Genomic DNA, 24,084 nt, shown 5'->3' with positions numbered 1-24,084 from the left:
GTTTTGAAAAGAAGAACCCTGAGGTCAGTGACTACAGATTAGCCTGCCCGCCCGACCCCTGGCACTCCCTTTCCCTCCTTATAGGACAGTTAAAAAAGCTACCAAAATATTATCACTTGAATTTATTAGGATTAGGATGAAATTTAAGTAGCTGGAAAACATTTATAATATACAGTATATAATGTTAAAAACTAATATATATTTCAATATAAATATATTGTTGCTGACTACAAAAAAATCACCAAATATGGAGTCAATATTCAATTCAATACTTAATTTTTTTTAAACTAAAATAATAGATTGTTATTAGTTTTCTTTTCCCCAGCTAAACATTTTTAGAGAGAAAAGAGTTTTGGAATATATGTAATCTTAAAAACTTTATAAAAATGCATTCAAAATGAGTTTTTTTTTCTTTTCTACCCTCACTGTACTTACTATCACAATAACAAATTTGCCAATCATAAATGTGTCATTCAGTAATGCAGAATGTAACCTAGTTAGCCTCATTAGGATGTCTGCTCTGAAAATGTGTTTCATTTATTTCTTAAACTTAATAAGGATTATAAAAAAAACACATCACTTGACTTTACAAAATCAGGACTTTTTCTATGAAGGCCACTACTTAATTGAAATTGGCAGGCAAACACCATAAGTGCCAAAGGAATTTTCTGAAATGTGAATAAACCTGAAGACTCCAGCGTGTGCACAGTACAGCTGTCTAATAACTCACTGAGAATAGATAATTCACACAAGGTCAGGACGCATGTGCCTCACACATAATTAACGTGCCATGCAGAGAGATTTGCCTCCAAAGATATTTTAATTAGTGAGCGGTGGTTTATTTGCGCTTCTGCGGTTACTCTACACTTCATCGTAAAGATGTTGTTGCATTGACAGCGGGTGCTGAATAAACTGTGCGTGAGGAATTTTTTGGTGTGAAAGAGCCAAACAGAAGGATAAGTGTGCTTGTCTGTCATCAGCAAGGCTCTTGTGTTCGGACTCACGTGTGTGGCGGCCGTGCTGGTTAGGGGTGCTGTGGCGGTGAAGGGAGAGGGAGGGGCCAGTGACGATGTGGGTTGCAGTTGGTCTGATGCAACTCCGCCCATTGCGACAGCGCCAGGGCCCGACGACGACAACCCATCGCCGCTGGAGAAAACACCTGTGAACAGTCAGTTCAAAACCCTTAATTGATTTTGGATACACAAAAGTTAACATTTGGACATATCCTTTTGATATTTTTTTTAATTAAAATGTGTCAGTGCTCTTCTAGGATGTTCTGTGCCATTTTTTTTTTTAAGATTTATTTTTGGGGAATGAATAAAAATAATTTTAATTATTTAAATACAAAACACAGATCGACAAATTTTTGGTTCTTACATTTGTTGAAAATGTTCCCAACTGGTCAAATTAAAAATAACACATTTAAGGTAATGTCAACAGTCTGTGCTGAGCTATCCCCCCAAAAAAACACACAAAATAAAACAACAATGCACATTTCCTGTATAAATTGTCACACAATTTTAAAGCCTTTCTATTACATTTGACGCATGTTTGTCCTGAAAGGAGTTCAAATCAACAACCAAAACATGAAACACAAAAAAAATCTATATTTAAGGTGGAGGAAAGCATAAAAAAGATCACAAAATATATATATATTTTTTTATATTGCACATAAATTGAGCAAGCCTGTTTCCGCACATTCATGTGTGCATGCCTCATCCCCTTATCTCAGCCTGCCTCACATACACACGCACACACACGCCTGTGCTCAGCCGCTAACCGGGGATAAGCCCTGCCCCGGCCCCCTTTGACCTCAGCAGAGGTGGTGGTAGGGGGGAAAGAGAGGGCCCCTCAGTTCCACAAAAGCCTGAATGGCTCAGGGCAGCATACATTCACTGGGGGAACAAGAGATCTTTGTGCCAGGAGGGGAGAAGGGAGATGATGGGGGGAATGGGAGCTATCTATACACTACATGGGTCTACATACTATTTATAACACTTTGTAATATGCACCAGAAAAATGGATAAGCAAAAGCTGGTCTGCAGTCACACTGAGGGCATGTGCTCCTGTGAGATGTTCAGCAGCTGTATGAGAGGCCAAACCGACAATTTATTAGTTTTGTTCACATCAAATATGAATAGCTTCTTACACTCATTGAAGCACAAGAAAGGGGACATTGTATGAATATATGAGCAGCTCAAGGTTCAATTAAACATTATGATTGTTTATTAGATATGATGACAATATTTTAACTTCTAGCAACCATTACATTATGAAAAAATAATTATATTATCAAGTTAAATTAGCTTATGGTAGAGTTAAATTAGCTACACTCCTTTGCTTAATTGTAAAGTTTTGGGAATACACTTTAAATAAATAAAAGTAATCACAGTGGGAAAAACACTGTTCTAATAATTAGCTTCTATTCCTTCTAATTATAAAAAAAAAAACTATAGCCCCGAGGAGCCAGAGAAAAACGTGATAAATATCACCGTAGCACAACACTCAAATAAGACAAATATTTTTAAACTACAACATTTGATGGGCTTTCTACATGCCTAAAATGTGTTTGTATAACTTATCCATATGCTCAGTAAGTAAGAGAACTGCATCAGCCACCGTTCAAGCTCTTTACTTTTTCCTGCTCAGATCATCTGTAACGTTCTAAAATATGTACAAATATTAGGTCAAATTGATTTTCTGCTTTTATGAGAAAATATCGTTCTTTTATGGATTGTTAATTTAAGCTGCAAAGGAAATGTTCTGGTTTTAAAATGCAGAAAAAGCATGCTGAAGCTCACATTAAATTGCCATTGATTAATTCTGTGCAACTAAAAAGTGTGTGTGTGTGTGTGTGTGTGTGTGTGTGTGTGTGTGTGTGTGTGTGTGTGTGTGTGTGTGTGTGTGTGTTACGATTCAAATAAAAATGTTGGATGCCTAAATAGTTATTGTACTATTTTAAGCACAATCAGTTACAATGTTCTATCATGCTAAATTTAATTTGAGATTGCTCAATCAAACCATTCAGAATGAGTAAAAACACAGCAACATTTTTTATTAAACCTTAATAAAAAAAATATGTCAAAAGAATATTTTTCTGATTTGTAACCCTTTGAAAACACACACACACACGCACACAAAAAGTTATGATGTGCATAAAAATAATCTAAACTAACACAAATATATTACAAATACAAATAAATAAATAAATGGGGGGGGGAGGGTCTCATGCTCCTTCTTTTGTCTTATACTCCATCAAACACAGACATTGGCCAGAATAAATTCATGCCCACCCCACAGCTACCATGCACAAACAAACACACGGGTACAGACCACCTCACCACCACCCGCCGTCAAACATTAACCTAACCAAAAACGAACCCCTGCCTCTCACCACCCACCAGCGCATATCTATCAAGCTAACTATCTGTCCATCAGCATGGTAGAGTAAGCAGGATGATGGGGGAGGGATGGCAGCCAAGGATTCTCCCCATTACTGCCCTACATTAACCCTCAGCTAAATATTTACAGTGTGAAGACGAACACATGATTAACACACACACACACACACACACACACACACACACACACACACACACACACACACACACACACACACACACCCCCCCCCCCACACACACACACACACACACACACACACACACACACACACACGCACACACACACACGCACACACACACAGGCACACACACACAGGCACACACAGAAAATGCAAGGCCATATCAGCACCCTTTCCCTCTACCTTTCTCACACCAGTGGTGGTTACAAATACTATACTATAGGGAAAAGCAGCATACACGCCACACACATGGAACTGCAAACTACTTTTTCCTTGACCACTAGAGCACATACAAATAAGGTAGTCCTATGTATCTTTATGAAAGTCTAACTAAAACAGAAATCCAAAAATACGGCAACCAAATATTGCTAAGGCAAAAACGGACTTCACAATAAAAATTATAGCCTCACAAGAAATTTTTTTTAACTAGCACAAACAGCATATTTGCTGTATTATTATTATTTTTTATATTATGTAAACAGCCACAAAATAAAACAGTAAAGTGATACGTATGCAATTATAAATTGCTTTGAAGTAGCTACCCCCATACAACAAATATTTGTGGTAAAAGGTAGAGTTCACAAATTTACTGTGACACAAAATTATTAAAATATCCACACCATACAACCACTGCAAAAAAGTGACACAATTTAAAGTTTACAGTTAAGTAAGCAAATCGACCACTAAGCTTAATTTTATTTTCAGTTCTGAAAGAGTTAAAAACCAAATCAAACCAAAATTAAAAGAAAAAAAAAGAAAAACCTTGCACATTAATTAAAAATTAGAGACATGCCAAGAAAAAAACCCAATCAAATTTAACATTAGTACTGGTGTTAAAGCTATTAAATATATTTTCTCACCACTCAGACACCAACACAACATATTTTGTTCGATTCAGTAGATTATTAGCATTTTGGAAAACAAGCCAGCGTCATCATTAGATGAGGAAGGATGTCAGAAGCAGAGAAAAAAGGTAAGAGCAGGGGGCTGGGAGACAGCGTGGATAAACAAAAAGGTGCTAATCTTGGAAAAAAGTGCAAATGCGGGATGTGAGAGCTGTACTGAACCATTTCCTCCAGCAGAGGGGAACTCCAAAGTAGTTGCCAAGCAACTGAACACAAAGAAGAAGAAAAAAAAGCTGGGTAGCTCCACACACACCAAAATTTCATTGCAAGAAGCCAATTACAAAGGTTTGTATAACCGTTTTAATGGGCTAATGTTTATAGTTACAGGTAATTGTTAATATCTTTTCTGTCCAATAGAAATAGGTTGTCATTTCCTTTTAATGTTATCATTTGGATGAAAACTGGATTACAAGACATAATGGTCTAAAGAAGAGAAAGATGTAACAATGTAGCAACGGCTTAATACAATCACGGTACTATGGCTAACATGCTGAAAAGCAGCTTTTGTATTTTAAATGGGGTATAAATGTATAAATTACTTGATTCACCACTAGCAACAAGTAATATAAACTGCGTTCCAAATTATTAGATGTTTTTGTTAATTTTCCTAAATTAGGCAATGCAATTGAATTACAAATAATCTTTTTTTGTTTTAATTACCAATATTGTACAAACCCACCAGAATAAACAAAAGGTTCAGTTAGTATAACTATTTGAAGAAAACTGTTTGGTTGGTGAATCCCACACTATTACCGTTGACAGTATGACAATCTCGTTTAAATATTCTTAAAATGTCCAGTGTTATCATTATTTTTCACTGTTCATGAATAGACAGAACTCTTACCAGAATCCTCACATGTTTGTACATCACTTTACAAGAAAACAAAACAATGTAATGTTTGTTGAGCCATTAACATTGCATCGTTAAAGACAAGTCATTTTCAACACTTTAGGTTGTCAAAAATTTGTGAATGTAACTGACCCACATGGGCACTGATCGATAGTATTGATGTGTGAAAAAGTATTAAATTGACCAAATGTGGTCAGGGGAGGTTGACATTCTACAGTGACGATATGCAAAAATGTCTCTATGAAATCAAAAACTATAATGTTTACTTAATTTAAATCCTATATGCACATAATAATAATTTGAGTCAAAGTGTGTCAATCCTCAATGCCTTTCATTTTATATCTTTTATACCAAAATACAGTAAGAGAAAATGGATGAAAGACATGATAGGCCGCTACATTATGTACTCAAGGATGGAATTATTTTCTGGTATCAATAAAAACAAACAAAAAAACATTCATTGCAATTACGCTTGCTTGGTCACCTTGAAAAGACCACAAATGAACACTTTTACTTCACAGTTTTGTGGTTTGGCCTTCAATGCCTTTTTGGCAAATGGCTGTGTCAAAATCAAAAAGTGTGCGCACACGGAAGCGGGAATGTTATGTTTCTGTGCTCTCACCTGGCCCGCTGCTGCTTTGCAGACAGCCATTCCTGAGGAGTGAGGGGGACTTCTGAATCCCACTGCCAACACCTATGACCCCAAGACCCCTCTCTCCTCCTCCCATTCCTAAACCACCGCTGGAAGCTAAGCCAGGCCGGCCAGAGAGCGTTGAGGAGGAAGAAGGAGGGGCTGCGGAAGAAGAGGAGGAGGTGTTGGCCGTGGAAATGGTGGGCAAAGCAAGGGAGGGTGATGACTCTGGTGGCTTGACGTCTGTTGTGAAGCACGGTCCAAATCTGTTGCGCCAGTTGCCTTTCTTTTTCCTTTTTATTCCATCCTCCACTCCTGTTGTAGTTGCTCCAGCAATCCCCGGTCCGGTGCTGGAGGGTTGCGCCCGTTTGTAGGAAGCTGGGCCACTGAGGCTTGTCGTCTCACTGGCTGATAGACTGTGGGAATTCTCATACAGCTTCCCGCCCACTGCAATAATTAGAAAGTAGCACTGAATATTCAGCTTCTTTGTACATTCATCAGAATATTACATTTATCAAAATAAATGACTTTGGTTTTAAGTGGGATATTGCTAAACAGGGTGTGTGGGGGGTGGGGTGGAGGGATGGGTGGTCATGGGTAGAAGTTTCATTTTTAAGCCAAAAAAAACGCATGTACACCTCCTTTGCCACACAGGACATAAACACTTCAACAAGACAATTATAAAACATTAGACAGACTCGCACAACTGGCATTTGGTAACTTCTCAAAATTAACAAGGACGACGAGACTGTCCTTCCAATGTTTGACATAATGAATCCAAGCTAAGTACAAAAGAGTCTGGATATGCTTACGGTCCTGTGAGATGGGAATTAAACTGTATTACTATTATTTATTTATTTTTTAACAATAAACTGTGAATTTTCAGATGGTTAGTATTTCCATTATTAATATTAAGTCTCATTATTACGGTAAGTAACATCTCTGAGAATACTGTTTTTTTTTTTATTGGCTTCCCCCATTAGGTGCATGACACATTGCAACACTTTCATACATGTATCTGTGACATGATTACTTTGTTTTTCTTTTTAATAGTGGGCACCCACATACTAGCGGTTGGACACCAGTGGATTCACCTAATTGTGGATTTTATTTCAATTTTCATTTGTATATTTTGTTTTTGTACATATACAGTATATACACCGGTAGGGTGTGTCCCCCCCCGCCCCCTCTTCATTTCAGCATATTGTCATTATACTGACATTGACCACATAATTTTTAGTCACTGTCAACCGTAATGTAAAACTTCCACACAGTCTTGCCTCTAAGCCTCTTGCTCAAATTAAGCTGCCATTTAGTGCAACATAAAATAAATTTTAGTTGACTATCACCTGCAGGAGCGCTAGTTGCAAGAGAGCCAAAAAGATTTGTTGTTCCCTCCGAAGCACCACTCTCTGAACTCGGCTTCACAAGGCAGCTGAACGATGGTGGCGACGAGAAGGAAGTCACGCCTCCCGGACGCAAGGAGGCGTCAACGAAGCTTAAGAAATCAGAGGATGCGGGGGCAGCGGGTGTCTTGCTGGCACTCGTCAACAGCAGACCTTGGTAAGACAGGTGTACAAAGGAGAAAGCAGAGGAAATGGGATAAGCCAAGTGAATATGGAACTGTTTGAGCTGTGAAAATCCAATAGAGGAGGAGGGGCAGAGAAAGCGGACATTAAAGGGGAAATCAACCCCAAAAAATGTCTTGACAATAATATGTTCTATGCAGCCCCACTAGTCTAAATACGGTATTATGGTCAATACTGCATTAGAGGAATATGAGTTAAACAGCAAAATCCAGCAGTTTTTATCAATATCAGAAGGCGGTCATTTTGCCACTTGCTGTTGAGAAAATGATATCACAGTTGCTCAGGTAACAACCAAACACAGCTCAGCTTCGGAAAACAGGTGAACTGTCTCAGGTAACAACCAATCACAGCTCAGCTTCAGAAAACAGGTGAGCTGGGATTGGTCGTTGCCTGAGCACTGAGTAACTGCGATGTCATCTTCAGTCGACAGCAAGTGGCAAAATGGCCGCCCACTGAGATGGATAAAAACGTCTGGATTTTGCTGCATAACTCATATTCCACAAATGTAATATTAATCAGAATGCCATGTTTAGACTAGTGAGTTCACATATAACATATTATCGTCAACAAAATGTTTAACGTTGACTTCCTCTTTAAGGGTGTAACATCTCCCTACTAATGTTTTTTTTCCATTCCCGTCAACGTGGGAACAGGAGAAACAATATAACCAAAATAATAATTAATTAATACAAATAATAATTTTGTTTTATTAATCTCCATCCGCTCTAAAGTAAACCCCCGCTCTTCATGTAGTCCTCCAACAAAGGAAGTACGCAGGGGGATGAATACACTTTGCTACTCCTAAGATAGACAAAGCACACACCTGATGAGAGCTCAAGGTTCTGATTATAGAAAACACAAAAGCTTAGTGTAAGCACTGAATCTTTCAGGCTCTGACCTCCCCCACATGTCTGTGTGTGTGTTTTTTTTCAGACTGGTACCGAGATTACAGGAGCCAGGGGCCAGAGACAAAACATTGCTATCAAGGCCACACACAAAAAAAAAAAGTCTGGTGTCTGGTCAGAATCCAGTCACACAGCATAAACACATTCGCAGGTTAGACCACAAGATGATCTGTAACTATGTTACCAATTTGCAACTGCAGGCTCTTTGTGTAAAAAAATTAACATTCAGAAACATTTGCAGCTATCAATTTACCTTGGTGGAAAGGCCCGGTGGAGGCAGAGACAGATGTGGAGGTTGCCATGGTGACCACAGCAGAAGGGAGTGCTTTCCCTGAGGAGGCAAGAGACTTCCGGCCACCCCTCTGTCCCACTGCATGGCTTCCACCGGCAGTCTTCTTGTTTTTCATGTCAGACACCGCCTTCCCAACATCAGCAGCAAGAAGGTCCTTGGAGCTTCCCATAGAGTGAGTGGACGACACTTCCTGAAAGTTGGCGTTGGTGAAACGGGCGCTACCGTCATCCAGTCGCTTCTGTAAGGATGCGGAGAGAACTGGGCCCCCTCCCACTGAACTGCTGTTGTTGTAGGTCTGGAGGTAGAAGGTAGAAAGGGAACGTGAATACAGAATAATGATTGTTACAGAAAAGAGAGCAAAGAAAGCATGATTAAATGAATTAAATGAAAACATTTAATATCGATAAACAACAAAATGGAAATTGGTTTGGCAGTTTATGTAATTCAGCTAGCTAACAAATGGCAAAGAAAACATGTCTCTTTCCAGGGGAAGTCAATCCACTAATGACCAAAACAAGAGAAAATTTGGCTCAATACAGGATTTTCTATTTAGAGAGCAGTTCACTACAGAAAAGAGAAGGCTGCCCCTCACCTTCTCGGGGACCATGATGTTTGGAAGAACAAGGGAAGGGGACATGTCCATGGAGGTCTTCTTGTGTTTGGGTTTGTGTCTGTCCCGTTCTTTGTGTTTCTGAGTATTAAGAGTACAAAAAAAAAAAGAAAGGAAAAAAAGGGAGATAACACATAAGCAAGACTAAACTAAAAAAATATTTGTTGACATCTCAACATGTAACCATTCTGGGAATGATTATTTCCAAAAAAAGATAGCGACTAAATCAGAGGAACAGGGCTGTGGAGTAAATGTGTGTGTGCATGTGTGTGAACGTGAGCACGTGTGTGTAACGCAAAAAAGCATTACATTTCAAAGCATCACTCTAAGATGAAAGCTTCACAAACACAAAGAGAGTGATGGCGGAGAGATGAGGGGAAAATAAAGCTTTGGGAGCAACAGGAATTCAGCCTGCTGAAGTTTAGAGGAGTGTGTCTAAGTGCCTCGTGCCAGAGTGCACAAGATCTCATTGTTTCATCCAATCATACCCTCCTTCTTGGACAATAGCATCTCAATTTACACCCTCTCCATTTCGCACACCGCCACCCCTCCTCTAGCACCCGTGAGGTGCTGACCGGGTGCCGGCGCATTTACACATTACATGAACACCCCACACCCTGACACCTCTTTGCACACGCATACGGACAGACAGATGCATATACAGACTTTTACACACACACACACACACGCACACACACCGTCAGTTAGACAGGCTGTGAAAATATGCATCAATCCAGTATTGGTGACGCTCGGTGCCGTGACAACTCAGAAGCAGCACAAACTGCCCTCCCCCCCGCATCTCTCCCCTCAGGGTCTCATTGGGAAATGATCACATGAAAGCTGGTGACAGTTTAGCCAGACTTCCGCACTGAGTGGCAGTTAACAGACCCCACCAGCCGAAATAGGAGATAGCAGCTCCACTGGAACATGTTTGTAAGCTGTCTTCCGCTAATGCTAATTGTCTGGCCTCAACGTGTGCGTATTTGTGGCTGAAACTAAAAACTGCGGCGACAACTGAGCAAAGCCCTGTCATTACAATTTACTATAATTTAAATGTCATGCCATAAAACGTTGTCTTTTGTTTACATTTAATAGATATTGCAGTAAATGTAAACGTGTTTTCAGTAAGAACTCTTGGTCCATCTTACTACTCTTCTGTTATTTTTTGACTGAAGTGTTTTCAGTTAAACTGGTCTGAAAAACTACTCAGCATCGAGCACCAGTTGTGGGATTGAACATTGGTAAACTCACTCAACTTGATGACGCAACTACCTGCCACAATGTTTTGCCAGCAGGATGCTTCCTTGGGGTGACAGGAGTTGAGGTTTGCGCTTTGTCGCTCTAACAACACTAAGTATCTAAAATTTTGTTCACATATGCATTTTTTCATGTCTAAACATTACCAACACAGGTTCTAATGAAACACAAATTCACATAAATAAATTTGGACCATTGGACACCAGAGTGGTTCAGAATTTAATCAACAGCTGAACAATGTCATGAAGCAATATTATTTCATAGGAATTAAATAACTTCCACTTAAAGACCAGAGTAAAAACAGGCGAGGGTTGAACATTATTTATGGTGGCTGTTGTAGCTACACACACAAACACACTCACACCAAGAGAATTGCAGTTTTGCCAATATATAGCACAACAGTGGTATGTAACAAGTTACTAATCAATCTCCATTTTAATATAAATAGGGGTTTCTATGACCTCCAACATTGTGTAATTTACTTATTTTATCAACTGTGAACTAAATCTATAGTAAATTACCGGTAAGCAGCCCAAACAGGAATAAAACATATATTACTCAACTTAAATCATTTTAGTCAAGATAACAAAAATTATTATTTTGTCACGTTTAAGAATTTAAGGCTTTCGGTGGTGTGCTTAAATTACTTGCTCTATAAGGATGGTCTAAACAGTCACCAAGTCAAAATGCAAAAGAATGAAATTATTTAAATTATCCATCCGTTTTCCAAACTGCTTATCTTATTTAAATTAATTGAAAACTAATGTTGGTTAATGTATCACATTCTAACAAACCTGTGCACACTACTAGTAACAATGAGAATAAATGTTCATGTATTTACAGCAGCACAAGTATAATTTTCACCATATATTTTGTCTCAATTATTTTTTCTGTCAATTACTGATTTGTAGGAAACATTCTTTTAAAGAATGTCGCTAATTCATAATGAAAATAAAAATCTTTAGAGAAAAAGAATACTGGCCACAAAGAGATAGAGTCTAAAATTCTTTGTGTTTTTCATTAACATTCCATAGGTTTGTGTTGATGGAGCAGCCAGGGTCAGATATCACTCGCGCACACACACAAACCCAAGACACTGGGCGTGGGAACACACATAATATAACCTTACACAGCCTTATCAATCAGGTCAATTGATTATACAGGCAGAGACAATGTCTTTCAGTTTGTGCTCACCCCCTTTTTTCTCTGTTGGCCACCATTAGCAGAAAGCTCATTTGACATGTCCAAGCGCTCTTTGAAAGTGTGTGAGGTAAATATGAGTGTGGCAGAGGATGAGGTCCACAACTATTTATCAACAACGGCCCAAACAATGAGCGGACCGACAACAGACTGACACCCACTCCGTCTATGTAGAATAAAGATCATGAGACTCATTAGAAGTGAAACAGTTGCCCAAATGTATGTTGACAGATGTTTTAGGCTCTAACTGCACATGACTGATACATTTGGTCAAACAAATAAATAACCCTTCAACAATACATATTAGTATCAATCTTGTTTTGTGCATTTGTCAAACCATTATTCAGCTTATGAAACTGTTAGTGGCATGGTACTGGGGGGAAAATTGCAACGAAAAATGAATTGATCATTATATCCCTATGTTTGATTTTGCCACAAAAAAAATTATATTGTAAAACATTTTACACAACCTAGGAATTAACAGGCAAAACGTCAATAGTAGAGGAAGGATAAGAGATATAGTAACTGCCTGTTTGTTAGTAACTATTCAAAGGCCTCAGGAAGAAGAAATGGGGAGGGTAAAGACAAGCTACAGAAGGGGGCGACCCTGAAGAGATGAGGGAAGACAGGGTGAAATAGAGGAACAGGAAGTGAGAGGGATATGGGGGTATAATCTGCCCTGGCCTGGCAGGAATTCCCCTGCGCCATTTCCTGCAGGATTTGTGTGTGTGTGTTTCCTGGAGGCCTTTTCTAAGTGTCCAGTGTGAAGGATCTTTAAGCCTCTGCTGTATTTTGACTAGAGGGTCTAACATGAGGTGAGCAGAACTGATGGGATGTGTACAAGCAAGCACACAAACATATGAATGGCACACACAAATTGGTGCAGGGCAACCTTGGTTCATGAACATCTTCACAAATTAATTTTTATTTATTTTTTGCTCTAAATTAGCCTTCAGTGTAGCTCTCAAGAAAGTTAAAAGTGCAAGTGATTGTGCTATTAGGAGTCTCTGGAAAATGTTGTGGTTCTGTCAGCACAAAGTGAGCTTTTGCGGGTTGAACTGGGCATGTGCCGCCCATATGTTGTTTTTATTGATTTGTTTCTTCTGAAGACCTGAAAATGCATTATAGGGGCACGAAATTCCGTTCCGTATTATAGAGGAATGTTTATCTGGCGACCTCCTCTCATAATGTACAATGATACATATTACATTTACGTATACTCTAAATTTGAGCACCTAAAGTGGAGGTACTCATAATTGGGGGGGTTAAGCTGAAAATCTACACTTCAATCGCGTCAATTGTTTTAATTAAAATCCATTAAAACTCAGCAATTACAAGTACCCCTGAAACCAACTACGTGTTTGGTTAAAAAGGTGAGCAGAAAACTACAAACTCAAATCTTTCGATGATGCTGATCACAATATGACTAATGAGTATCACTTACTGATTAAAAAAAGTTAAAAATGCAATTAGAGTGCATTTTTAAAGAAAGGAGCCCCAGGGGGTTGGTGAACTGAATTGGCTGTAAATTTTGATTTTACGCAATTTGTGATTACATGTACTTCTAACCAGCATGACCGATTAACTCACATACTGTAAATGTAGCATTCATTAAAAGCTGTGATCATTGATTGGGGCATCTGCGACGTGGGGGTCACATTCACTGCTAAATCCAAGTGCTGTCAGGTGTGCATGTAGAATTTTCCTTTGCGTCACAGGAGTGACTCAGAAATGTTATAGAGCCATTAAGTGTGTGCATCTTTCCAATAAAAGACGATTCGATAAGATTCAAGAATGTTACATTTTCAAATAGATCAATTCGATTTGGCTCGATATGATACGGCTGTAGATTGTCATTTTTATTCATATGTAAAAATATGTGAAAGGTTTCTAAAGCACATCCTATTCAAGTTAAACAAACTCAAAGAAACAACAAATCATAAGCAAAATCACTCCTTTTTTTTATCCACTGTGCAGCTCATCAAAGATGATTGAATATACATATCGCAATATATAAGATGCAATATGATTAAAGGATTTAATATTTTAAAATGTAACAATGCAATTTGGTTCTGTTAAATCAAAACTGATTTTCTGATTCATTCAAGTAAGGTTTTTGTTACACCCCTAAGAACTATTGATCTGTACAGCTAAAACTAATTCATAATCAAATAATCAAAAACACAATGATGAATAAATGGTAGGACCCTAAAAAAAGTAGGGGTGGACATTTGACTAAATATACTTGCTCCATTATGGGGTATATTAAGCATCAAATAATTTTTGTACAGAATGTGAGACTCCCTCAAGTCCCGTTTCAATGTCATATTGAGCACAATAAAGATAATGGTCTGAGTGGTTGCTCAACTTCCCATGGTTGATGACATGTTTTTCTTTGTTATACTGCAAGCTGTTAGAAACTGAATACACACCGTCAAGTAGTGCAATAAATTTTGCCTCAGTTGTTTTGAGGATGCAATGTATCAACAATCATTTCCACACCAACACATTTCTTAAGTCATCAATTATGTCTATCTTTCTTTAAAAATAAATAAATAAATAATGTAAAAATAAATAAAAAATAAAACACACCAGACTTTGTCTTGTTAGTTCAGCTCTTTAAAACTCATCTCATACAAAACAAACCTACCAATATAATTGAATCGAGAGCTACTACTTCAGCAGCAGGCAGAGCATGCCTGACTGTCCCTCCACAATGTGGGCATATAAGAGCGACAGTACATATTTCTGGTGGAGTCGCAGTCACAGGTGGGAGGCGAAGAGAGGGTAAGATCTGAAGGCTGTCTTACCTTCTGTTCCTGGTCTGGGGGTCTATCCATACACTGAGAGGAAGAGTCACTTAAGCTTTGAGATCTACTACCGCGGCCCCTGCGTCTTCGCTAAAAAAAGTAAAGAGGAACTCCAAGTTACTGGATGAAGTTCAAAGAAAAAGGCTTGAACTAAAATCAAGAATAACTAAAGAAAAAATGAGAGGGGGGGGGGGAGAAAATGACAGGAGGTCAGGTCAAAATTAAAAAACAAAGGACTAAATCAGGCTTTCCCCAATCCTGGACCTTGAGGGTCACAGTCCTGCAGATTTTAGATGTTTCCGTCCTTCAACACACCTAAAGATCAGGATCACTTCTGCAGAGCTTTCTGATGAGCTGATTATATGAATCAGGTGTGCTGGAGGAAGGAGACATCTGAAACCTGCAGAACTCCGGCCCTCAAGGACCAGCATTGGGGAAGCCTGGTCTAAATTAATAAAAATCAGCCACACAAAACTTCCATGAGTATAGCATTGTATGCTACAAAAGTGGTCAAATGACTAAAAATATGTTCTAGTTTTCTTTTGTTTGTACAGTGCTTAACATTTTAAGCTTGCCAAAAGCAAGTTTTGTGCCGTAACATCAACTTGCACAAACTTGCTAATTATGATTCTGTGTGTGTGTATATACAGCAGACTTGATCAAATCACGAACTGTATAAATAATAAAAATAATAAATGTTAACTCTTTGACTGCCATAAACGTTAAATAACGTTTAGTAAAAACCTACGGAGGGGCGCCAAAGACGTTAAAAGACGTTCACTATGTTATATTTTTTTTGGGGGGGAAACGGGTGGAGGAAAGCCTTGGGCAGCTGTGCTGAAAGTATCAAGCAGATCTAGTTAGTATAATGACTCGTTTTGGCCTCTAGATGGCAGCGATGACTCTCTTTGGACAAGATTGGGTGGGCGTCAGTAGAAGACGTGAGGCGTAGCTAGAGTGTTGAGAGGACAATGGCTGATGAAGCAACAATGGCGACCGGTTGCAAGCAGCTCACGCTTGAGCATTTTTTTCAAAGACGGAAAGCATCGATCAATACTAAAAAGCGCATTGATGTCAACGATGATGATGATGGTGACTCCGAGCTTGACGCCGAATTTGGAAGCGTTGACGCGACCGTTATGATCACGTAGTAAAGCCTCACCGGCTAGCGATGCTAACGCCGGAAAACGCGGAGCACAACCGACCAAGCACTTCTGCACAAGCGGACATTCGATCGGACGATGGAGAGTAGTCGAAAAGCATCGACCAATGCACATTGATGATGATGATGATGGTGACTCCCGAGGTTGACGCCGAAGTTGGAAGCGTTGACGTGCGACGATGGTCACGTCATAAAGCCTCACCGGCTAGCGATGCTAACGCCGGAAAACGCGGAGCACAGCCGAGCACTTCTGCACAAGCGGACATTCGATCGGACGATGGAGAGTACCCCGAGTCCAATGCATATTCATCGGAGGAGCGGGTACAGTCTGATCACGGAGAAGACACTGGTTCTGGACTACGATGCCACCATGAATGGAGTGAATAAGATGGATCAGAACATCTACCACCCGGTATAGGAACTGAAGGACATGAGGAAGCCAGACGTAACACCACCGTAACGTAACCGTAGCATGATCCTGATAGTAGACTTGATGGCAACACACACTGCAGTATATACTTGCTATTCCCCGGAAAAAACGTCCGGCAAGAAAGTGTAGCGTCTGCACGCGAAGAGGCAATCGCAGTGAAACTAATCTGTTGTGCAAATCCTGTTGCGTCTCCTTGCACGCAGGGGAGTGTTACACAAAAAGAAAAACTGTAGTTGAAACATCCACATAATTGTAAATAGTACCACAGTTGCACACATTTGTAAATAGTTTGCCAAATTGTTGTCAAATTGTTACACTGTTGAATGTAAATGAACATATTTTGCTATCAAAAAACACTTTTTCATTCTTGGTGGTAGTGTTTTATAGAAGTAAAGCACTATTTAGGTGTTTGTGGCATCATTCATGGACAAAAAGAAGTGTAAAATTCACTAGAGTGCATGAAATAATATCGTTTCACTAAAAGCTTGATTTCTCCGTATTTTGGTCCATATCCAAACAGAAAATATTCTGTGGACCTTGAAAGATCAGTCAAAATGCTTAAATCGGCTGGCACTCACAGCATCCCTTTTCTGAAAACGTCTGGCAGTCAAAGAGTTAATGTACTTGTATTTCCACTTGGCAAAACATATTCTGCATACAGTCATGCTAATAAAAAAAAGTTAAAAAAAATAAAATAAAATAAGGGAAAAGAGCATATTTCCTTTGAATGGCCTGCTCAGTTTAACCTAATGCACAGCAGACCACCAAATGTATATGCAACATAAGACAGCAGAACTAGCACCGGAAAAAAAACTTTCCTCAACACTATGCAGTGTACAGAACATGTGCTGTCTTTTTAAGGGTCCAATTTTATTAGGTACCCTGGGACAATTTTGGATGGCCTTGGCAATCGATCCTAGTCCTAGCCTCCTTGATATTTTAGCGTCTGTTGCCGTGGTGATTAAGAAGCAGTGCGATTACCTCCAGGCATAGATTAAGGACTGCATTCAGTATGAGTATTTGGAAAATCTAGAAAAAAATATATTGATATTGTGCATATTTTAAAAAACTTCTTTTTTTATGCCCTAGTTATACTCAGCTTTATCCTAATATATCAATTTCTTGAAATATGCGTACAAGATTAACTAGTATCACCATTTGGTTCCTTTCTCATGCAAAAAGATTTTAAAGATAAACAGTTCTTCTTGTATAAAATTACTGTAAATGTTGGTAGCATGTCAAAAAGATAAAGTAAAGAAAGATCTGCTTTATTGAGATTCACAAAATATCTCTTCGCATGGCCCATATATATTTTACAGGAAAAATTGGTATCTTGCATACAAAAAATGTTAGAACATAACTAGAATTAGCTATGGTCTTTTTTTTAATATGCTGTCAACATTCTTCAATAGGTATTTTCTGAAGCCCATCCCACTCTTCTCATCACTGATTCACTCTCGTACAGTCAGCCATACAAATCCAGCATTTCCAGCAACAGTCAAAACCATTTCCATAAATCAATACAACAGCATGAATTTTCCATATGTGTTTATTTAACATTGCAAAATATCATCGATGTGTTCTCCTTGGTCACATTAAAAAGCTTTTTGAATCTTTTCATACTACCAAAGCTATTAAAGAGCAATATTTACATAAAAAGGGCTAAAAAAGTATTTGGCCAAAATCCAATAGGAAGTCTATAGGAAACTGGCCAAATACTTTTTTGCCCCACTGTATACAGTATACCTTGTGTTTTATATAATCTATGTATATAAAATATGCAAAGTAAACATCAATGTTTTTTTAACCAACAACAGGTAATAGTAATGAAGAATAGTATAGTAAGCAGAATGGGTCACTGCAAATATAGCAGCTTTGTGTTCCATTAAACAAGTTTAGATTTCTCACTAAGTACATTTTGGGACCGCACTGAACAAAATCATTGTTTTAGTATTTGTACTAAGCAATATTAAAAAAAAAAAAAAAAATAATAATAATAATAATAATATTATTTAGTACGTCTGTTATGTGATACATCATGCACGAGCTGTAAGCTTCGTCACAGCGGCTGCACGGGAGATCTCGAGAGACTCTGTATGGTCTCACTCAAAACGGGTATCTTGTGCTAGCCTGGCAAGCCACACCCACTTTTGTGAACGAGAGAGTGGGTCTGGACAGGCGTCCGTAGACAGCAATTTGGCTCCAACCGAAAACAGGGCGCCAATCAAATTCGTCTATTCGTGTGACGTCGACTTCATGAGCAACGTTACACTCCAAGTTTTTCTTGCAACGACATAAGTCATTCACGACTGTGTCTCTGCTGGATGTTGGAGTTTTACTCCGTCCCGCAGAAAGAAGAAGAAAAAAAGACTTAAACGAGTCGTTTTTCTGATGTCACTCCGCTCTTCACTCATTGGTTCATTCCACAGTCTGTTAGCTCAGGTTTGCCCCGCTTCAGAAATACGACTGTTATGACGGTTGTTTAGACTCATTCTCCGGCATAGCCGCGAGTGAGTCTGGATTTCCAGGCTAATCTCGTTGCCAGTCTCCAAAGTGCAAAAACATCCATCCATTCATCTAAAATAAATGAAATATTACAGAAAGAGCTGTTAGCCCAACTACGGTTAGCATTAGCGCTAGCTCGTCCTCCGGAACACTGCCGCGCCTTACTAAAAATTTAGATAAAGATTTGCGCGTGCCTATGAATCGCTGAGCCGTGCAGAACCAAGAAGTTTTTCCAAAGCCGCTCTTCTGACTCCACTCACTTCCATTTTCACTTCTTACCAAATCGTTTCTAAGCCTAAACCTAACTAACACTAATCATAACAATAACCTTAACTCCAACTAACGTTAAGTTTTATTATTTGTATTTTTGATTATATTTCGCCGTTTTAATTAGGACGGCTGCTCGCGCTTTAGTCGCCACCGGAAACACGTGACCGCCACTTGAAGTTTTAGGGCAGCGCCACCGAATGTAACGTAGCGTTATTACAGTACATCGTAGTGTGTGTTATATGTATAAGCGAAGTGCGCATTACGTTTGCCCATGCGTGAAAATCAAATTAAAAAAAAATGCTACCAAACAAAGCCGTCATTTGAATGGCACCGAATGGAGTGCTAAAAGTGGTTGCGTAATTGCACACCTTAAAGCTGGCAAGAATTGTTTAAACTACTTTCAGCCAGCCTCAAGTGACAAAACGACAGGTGCACCTAATGGAGTTTATCGGCAAAAAAACACCATTGCAATGCTCGAGTAGACAGAAGTGTAAACCTCTGTTCACTCTTCCCAATTTTCAGACAGAAGAGAAAAATCCAAACGGACGTATAAGAGGCTAAAATAGATGGGGTTTTTTTAACACATTTATTTTGTCAATATCCTGAAAGCGAGGGAACAGACGGAATCATCACGAAGCTTGCTAGCGGACGTACGTGTAACCAAACTAATGGAGTGACAGTCATTTAAGAACCTGCTTCTAGCCCAAAATGACCCCTTGAAGAAAGCTCCTACCCGCTGTTGTGTCCTCGGGTCCAACTCCCAGTAAAGTGCACATATTCAGTCAAATAATAAGCACTTAAATAGGCTTAACTATCGTGTCTCGGCAGAGGGTAGTCAGTAACGACATGCTATTCATGTTTAAAATAGATTCAATAAAAAACATCAACTTTCCAACGGTTGAAATGGTTCAAATCAACGCTTCCCCTGTTAGACTCCATTAGTTTTCAATGACAAGTTGGTAGCAGGCTACCAGCCGGCCTACTGCAGAGATGCGCACTTTGCCTATTGTATACAGTATATATTGACGTCTGTGTTGTTCACTTAATTTGACAGCCATGTACTTTGCTGTAAAATTATAATGGTTGAGTGAACATTCAGTGACGAAAACCACTAGATCAGGATGGCGCACAGTCAAAAAGAAGAGAGGAAAATTATGTCAAATTTCCAATTTATTATGGTTGGTTTAAATATACAGTAATACATTTTAGCACTTCTAAAAGTGCTGAAAGATGCTTCTCAAAGGGAAAGAAAACTTACTCCCCAATTGTGCAGGATTCTTGGATTAGGTACTCCCAACTGCAGTAGGCTACCCTGAGTATTGAGTAGTCTTCAATGGCAGAAATGGCATTTCCCTTATAGCCAGCCCCAGTGTCTATAAATTTTACGGCAGCTGAGGTGTTGGCAGGTGCTGATAAAGTACATCATTCTGTACTCCACAGGCAGCTCCTTCCAGTTCACAACACATGATTTGTTATTGAACATCTTTGTACATCTGTGGCATTAACAGCCACAGAACTTTCTATTTGAAATCCTGCTCCTGCAAATTAAAATATTTTAAAACTTATGGCTTGAATGCAAGTATTTGAAAATTTAGGAATAACTCACAGTAAAGTACTTAGAACGTTTTATTTAGCTGTAAACAAACTAAATATGATAACGCGTCACATGATGTACAAAAATGGATGTAGTTTAACTGAATTTACGGATACATATTAAAATGAAAATGTAATTGAAAACAAGTTTGATTACGATTAGACAATATTAGAGAAAATCAACCGACTTTGCGAACGTTGTACATGCATGGACTATTATGTAAATCCGAAGCAACGAGTTTCCGGTGGAGTTGTGTTGTTTATGTTGTATCCTCGGGATGCTCCGATTGATTGGCCAGCGATCATGATCGGCCGATATTCATGAAAAAGTACGTGATGGGAATATTTGATCAAAGCCTTTCATTCCCGGTCAAAAATCCTATCATCCGCAGGTCATGCTTTGCAGCCTGCCTGGCTTAAGAGACCAGATTCAGGGCAACTGCGGGAACATCCCCCTCCCCCCTCGCTTCACACAGCAGGCGGCCCACAGCGCCGTACGCACGGCGCAACACAAAGATTAACAGGTCGTCGGTTCGAGAGCGATGAATTGACACTGACTGCGGAGCGGTTTCTGCACGGCATCCGTACGGACTGCAGTTCACCCAGAGTGTGTTTTGAGAGCTGTATGTGTCGGGAAATCTGCACCCGTGAAACCACAAGATTCCCCGGGGTTCACGCTGGACAGTTGAGTTCACGCAATAACAACCGTGTATGTCGAGCGCTAATGGTAAACAACAGCCATGTTTGCCTGTTGTCACATAGATATGCTTTTTGGACATTATTTCTGGGACTTCTACCATGGGTAAGTACGTTTTGTGTTCAAATAGTGTTCTTTTGTCATTTTAAATTTATTTTGAGCTCGTTTTTTTGTCTTTTAAATGTCCGACTATTGTCAAGCTATGTAGTTAGCTAGCTTTCGTCCTAAAAAACGAGTTCCCAAACGGTTTTATTTTGAAATATAACGGAGCTACCTTGATGCTGACGCCTGAGTTCCTGTCCTGCTGTGAATTCATAGTCTCAAGGAAACAGCAGAGTATGAGCCTTAAAAAAAATATATATATTTTCAAAAATAGCACAGACAATACCATGAACATTGTTGTGTTCCAATGTGCAAATACGCATCTAAATACAACCGCATTTCAATGGATTTCCCAGCGATGAGGAATTTACACATGATTATTTGTCTGTCTCAGAATTTGCTTTCCTGGACACCGCAAGGTCATGAACAAATGATAAAATAATTCTTACTCAGTACTGTGTATTTTGTAAAATACAAAAATAAATAAAAAATAAATAAAATAAAAAAAACTTCACATTATCTGTGCTCGTCATTGACAAATAGGCATAAAAATTATCACACTTCCGCCTTATTTAATGAACATTATATTAGTGCAGCAAATTATCTGCAGACCAATAATCATCAACAGCGGCGGGAATGCATTCCATAGGCTGCTCATCTGCTGCTGATACTACGTTTTGCTCAGGTCTCGTTACTCGGTCCAAAAACCCAACCTTGGGGCTTGAAATGAATAGTCATTCCACTAGAACAATATCAGGACAGAAACTTTCTATCGTCTTTTTGTTCCGCCTGGGGGGGGGGGGGTTTGTCTGAAAAAAAATCTACTCTGCTATGAAGTGCAGACCGCAGAGCAGACCTTGCTGTATATTGTGACAGTGAACTTCTCATAATTAATACTCATGAGCCACCGCTTTCTGATTTCAATATTGATGGGAAATTTATGATACCTTAAAATGCCATTGAATTTTGATGACGATGTGCACTTTGGAACACAATAATGTTTATGGTAATGTGTTGTTTGTGAAAAAAAAAAAAAACTAATGCTCATACGCTGCTGTTTACTCTATACTTGAAGGCTGTCATTATTTTCCAAAAACAGGAAAAGGGTAAAAACTAGTGCTGTAAAAGTTAAAGCATTAACTGATTAATTAATCAAAAAAAATTATCGCATTAATCATGAACTAACACTGATTAATCGCACTATTAATATTGACCATAGATGATCCTTTAGCGTGACAGTGGATGGCTTTAAAGGTAGCACAGGTTGTGTTTGAGCAATAAACATAATTACATGCATTAAAGTAAAGCATTTAATAAATGTTTGCGTATCACAATTAGAATATTTGTTCATGTCAAAATATCGGGGTCATTTTAAATTATGTAAGTAATAAACTGATTAGAAAAAGAGAATGAGCGTGTGCAGTGGATCCCAAAATTTTGAAGACGTCCTTATAAAATTAATTGTCAAAAGAATTAACACATAATCGGTGCTCTTCAAATTTGGCGGGGAAAAAATGTTGATAAACAAGCCTTTTTAATTAAGCAATTAATCGTGATTAATCAAAATTCTAAGATGTGATTAATCAGATTTAAAAAAAAAAAATCGTTTGATAGCTCTAGTAAAAACAAACAAAAATACCCACAATGGATATGAGGCAACATAACTAACAGTCAAGAGACAATTGGTTTGGACATGATTCAATTCGGTACACATAAAATACAGATGCATCCAAGGAATCAGCAGATAGAAAACATTTCTGACCTGTGCCCATGGTGATGACACGCTACATAAAATGTAGCTATGGATGGAATGGATGTTACATGTTTCTGACAAAAGGCAGTAGGAACTTTGGCTAAAAGTTTGGATCATAGGTGTCAAACTCCGGTCCTCGAGGGCCGGAGTCCTGCAGGTTTTGGATGTTTCCCTTCTCCAAAACAGCTGATATATGATCAGCTTATCAGCAAGCTCTGCATAAGCCTGATATTGATCCTGCTGATTGGAATCAGCTTGGAATGGCCTAGATACACCAATCCAACGTCGGCCAAATGTGACCGACGCCTACCCCCCAGATGTCGGCACGTCGTGTAGAAAAATGAAAAATTAAATAAATACAAAAAAAGAATACACACCGCACCGACATAGACTATTACGAACCTTCAGCGCATGCGCGAGAAGTAATTCCCCTTCGTACCATCGGCGGCGGTAGTCATTATTCCTAAAGGCAACTAGCAACCTCTTTACGGGCGCGGGATAGAAAAACGTAAACAACTTATACCGGTGTTGACAGCGGCGCCGGGGTAAACGCGGCGGCCAACTGGTGAAACGAAAACGGGCGCTGGAACAAGCTTCGCCCCCTTCTCGTTCCCGAACGCATGGATGTACTCCGTTGTGGCGTATCCTGGACCCTGTCGGCTCCTGGCTGCTACCGATCGTCAGTTCACCCAAAAAGCTTTAACCGTGCTGCCCTTCGCGTTTTGGACGTGGTGCCGACCTCCAGCTTCTGAAGGAGCTTCCTTGAGACCACCGGACGGAAGGGTCATGCACCCGTGCTGCTCCCACAGGGATCGCGCTGTTAGATGCGCGGACATTGACAAAAAAAACGTTTATTTTGAGGGAGTTTTTCCTTTCCAACAACTTGGATTTTCTCTGCCTAACTGAGACCTGGAATGTCGCTGGTGAGTCCACCGCTATGATT

The 24,084-nt window shown here is 39.2% G+C and overlaps 1 protein-coding gene and 1 long non-coding RNA gene across 7 annotated transcripts in view; one reads left to right on the top strand and one right to left on the bottom strand.

The window, feature by feature from the left end:
- The window catches only part of mllt10 (MLLT10 histone lysine methyltransferase DOT1L cofactor), a 51,731-nt gene that overhangs the window by 11,587 nt on the left and 16,060 nt on the right, over positions 1-24,084 (bottom strand). For 2 of the 5 annotated variants that reach the window (XM_086066201.1, XM_086066204.1), the window contains 6 exons: positions 14,630-14,719; positions 9,345-9,443; positions 8,714-9,047; positions 7,316-7,525; positions 5,958-6,413; positions 1,005-1,159 (listed from right to left, as the gene is read on the bottom strand). In XM_086066201.1, the coding sequence (XP_085922327.1) occupies positions 1,005-1,159; positions 5,958-6,413; positions 7,316-7,525; positions 8,714-9,047; positions 9,345-9,443; positions 14,630-14,719 (1,344 nt within the window). The remainder of the gene's footprint in view (positions 1-1,004; positions 1,160-5,957; positions 6,414-7,315; positions 7,526-8,713; positions 9,048-9,344; positions 9,444-14,629; positions 14,720-24,084) is intronic. The other 3 variants (XM_086066203.1, XM_086066202.1, XM_086066205.1) reach the window with 3 other exon arrangements.
- Positions 1,064-10,022, top strand: LOC147155567 (uncharacterized). Of its 2 annotated transcripts, none has more exons than XR_015092111.1 (5): positions 1,064-1,168; positions 5,980-6,166; positions 7,370-7,529; positions 8,489-8,611; positions 8,702-10,022. It is a non-coding gene; the product is annotated as an uncharacterized LOC147155567 (long non-coding RNA). The 2 variants fall into 2 exon arrangements; XR_015092110.1 differs by lacking the exon at positions 1,064-1,168 and adding an exon at positions 4,664-4,770.

The sequence above is a fragment of the Leptonotus elevatus genome, chromosome 21 (assembly GCF_054856555.1).
Source record: "Leptonotus elevatus isolate MCC_2025b chromosome 21, RoL_Lele_1.0, whole genome shotgun sequence".
NCBI classification, from domain to species: Eukaryota; Metazoa; Chordata; class Actinopteri; order Syngnathiformes; family Syngnathidae; genus Leptonotus; species Leptonotus elevatus.
The sequence above is the reverse complement of the archived record's forward strand: the minus strand, read 5'-3'. Positions and strand labels throughout refer to the sequence as shown.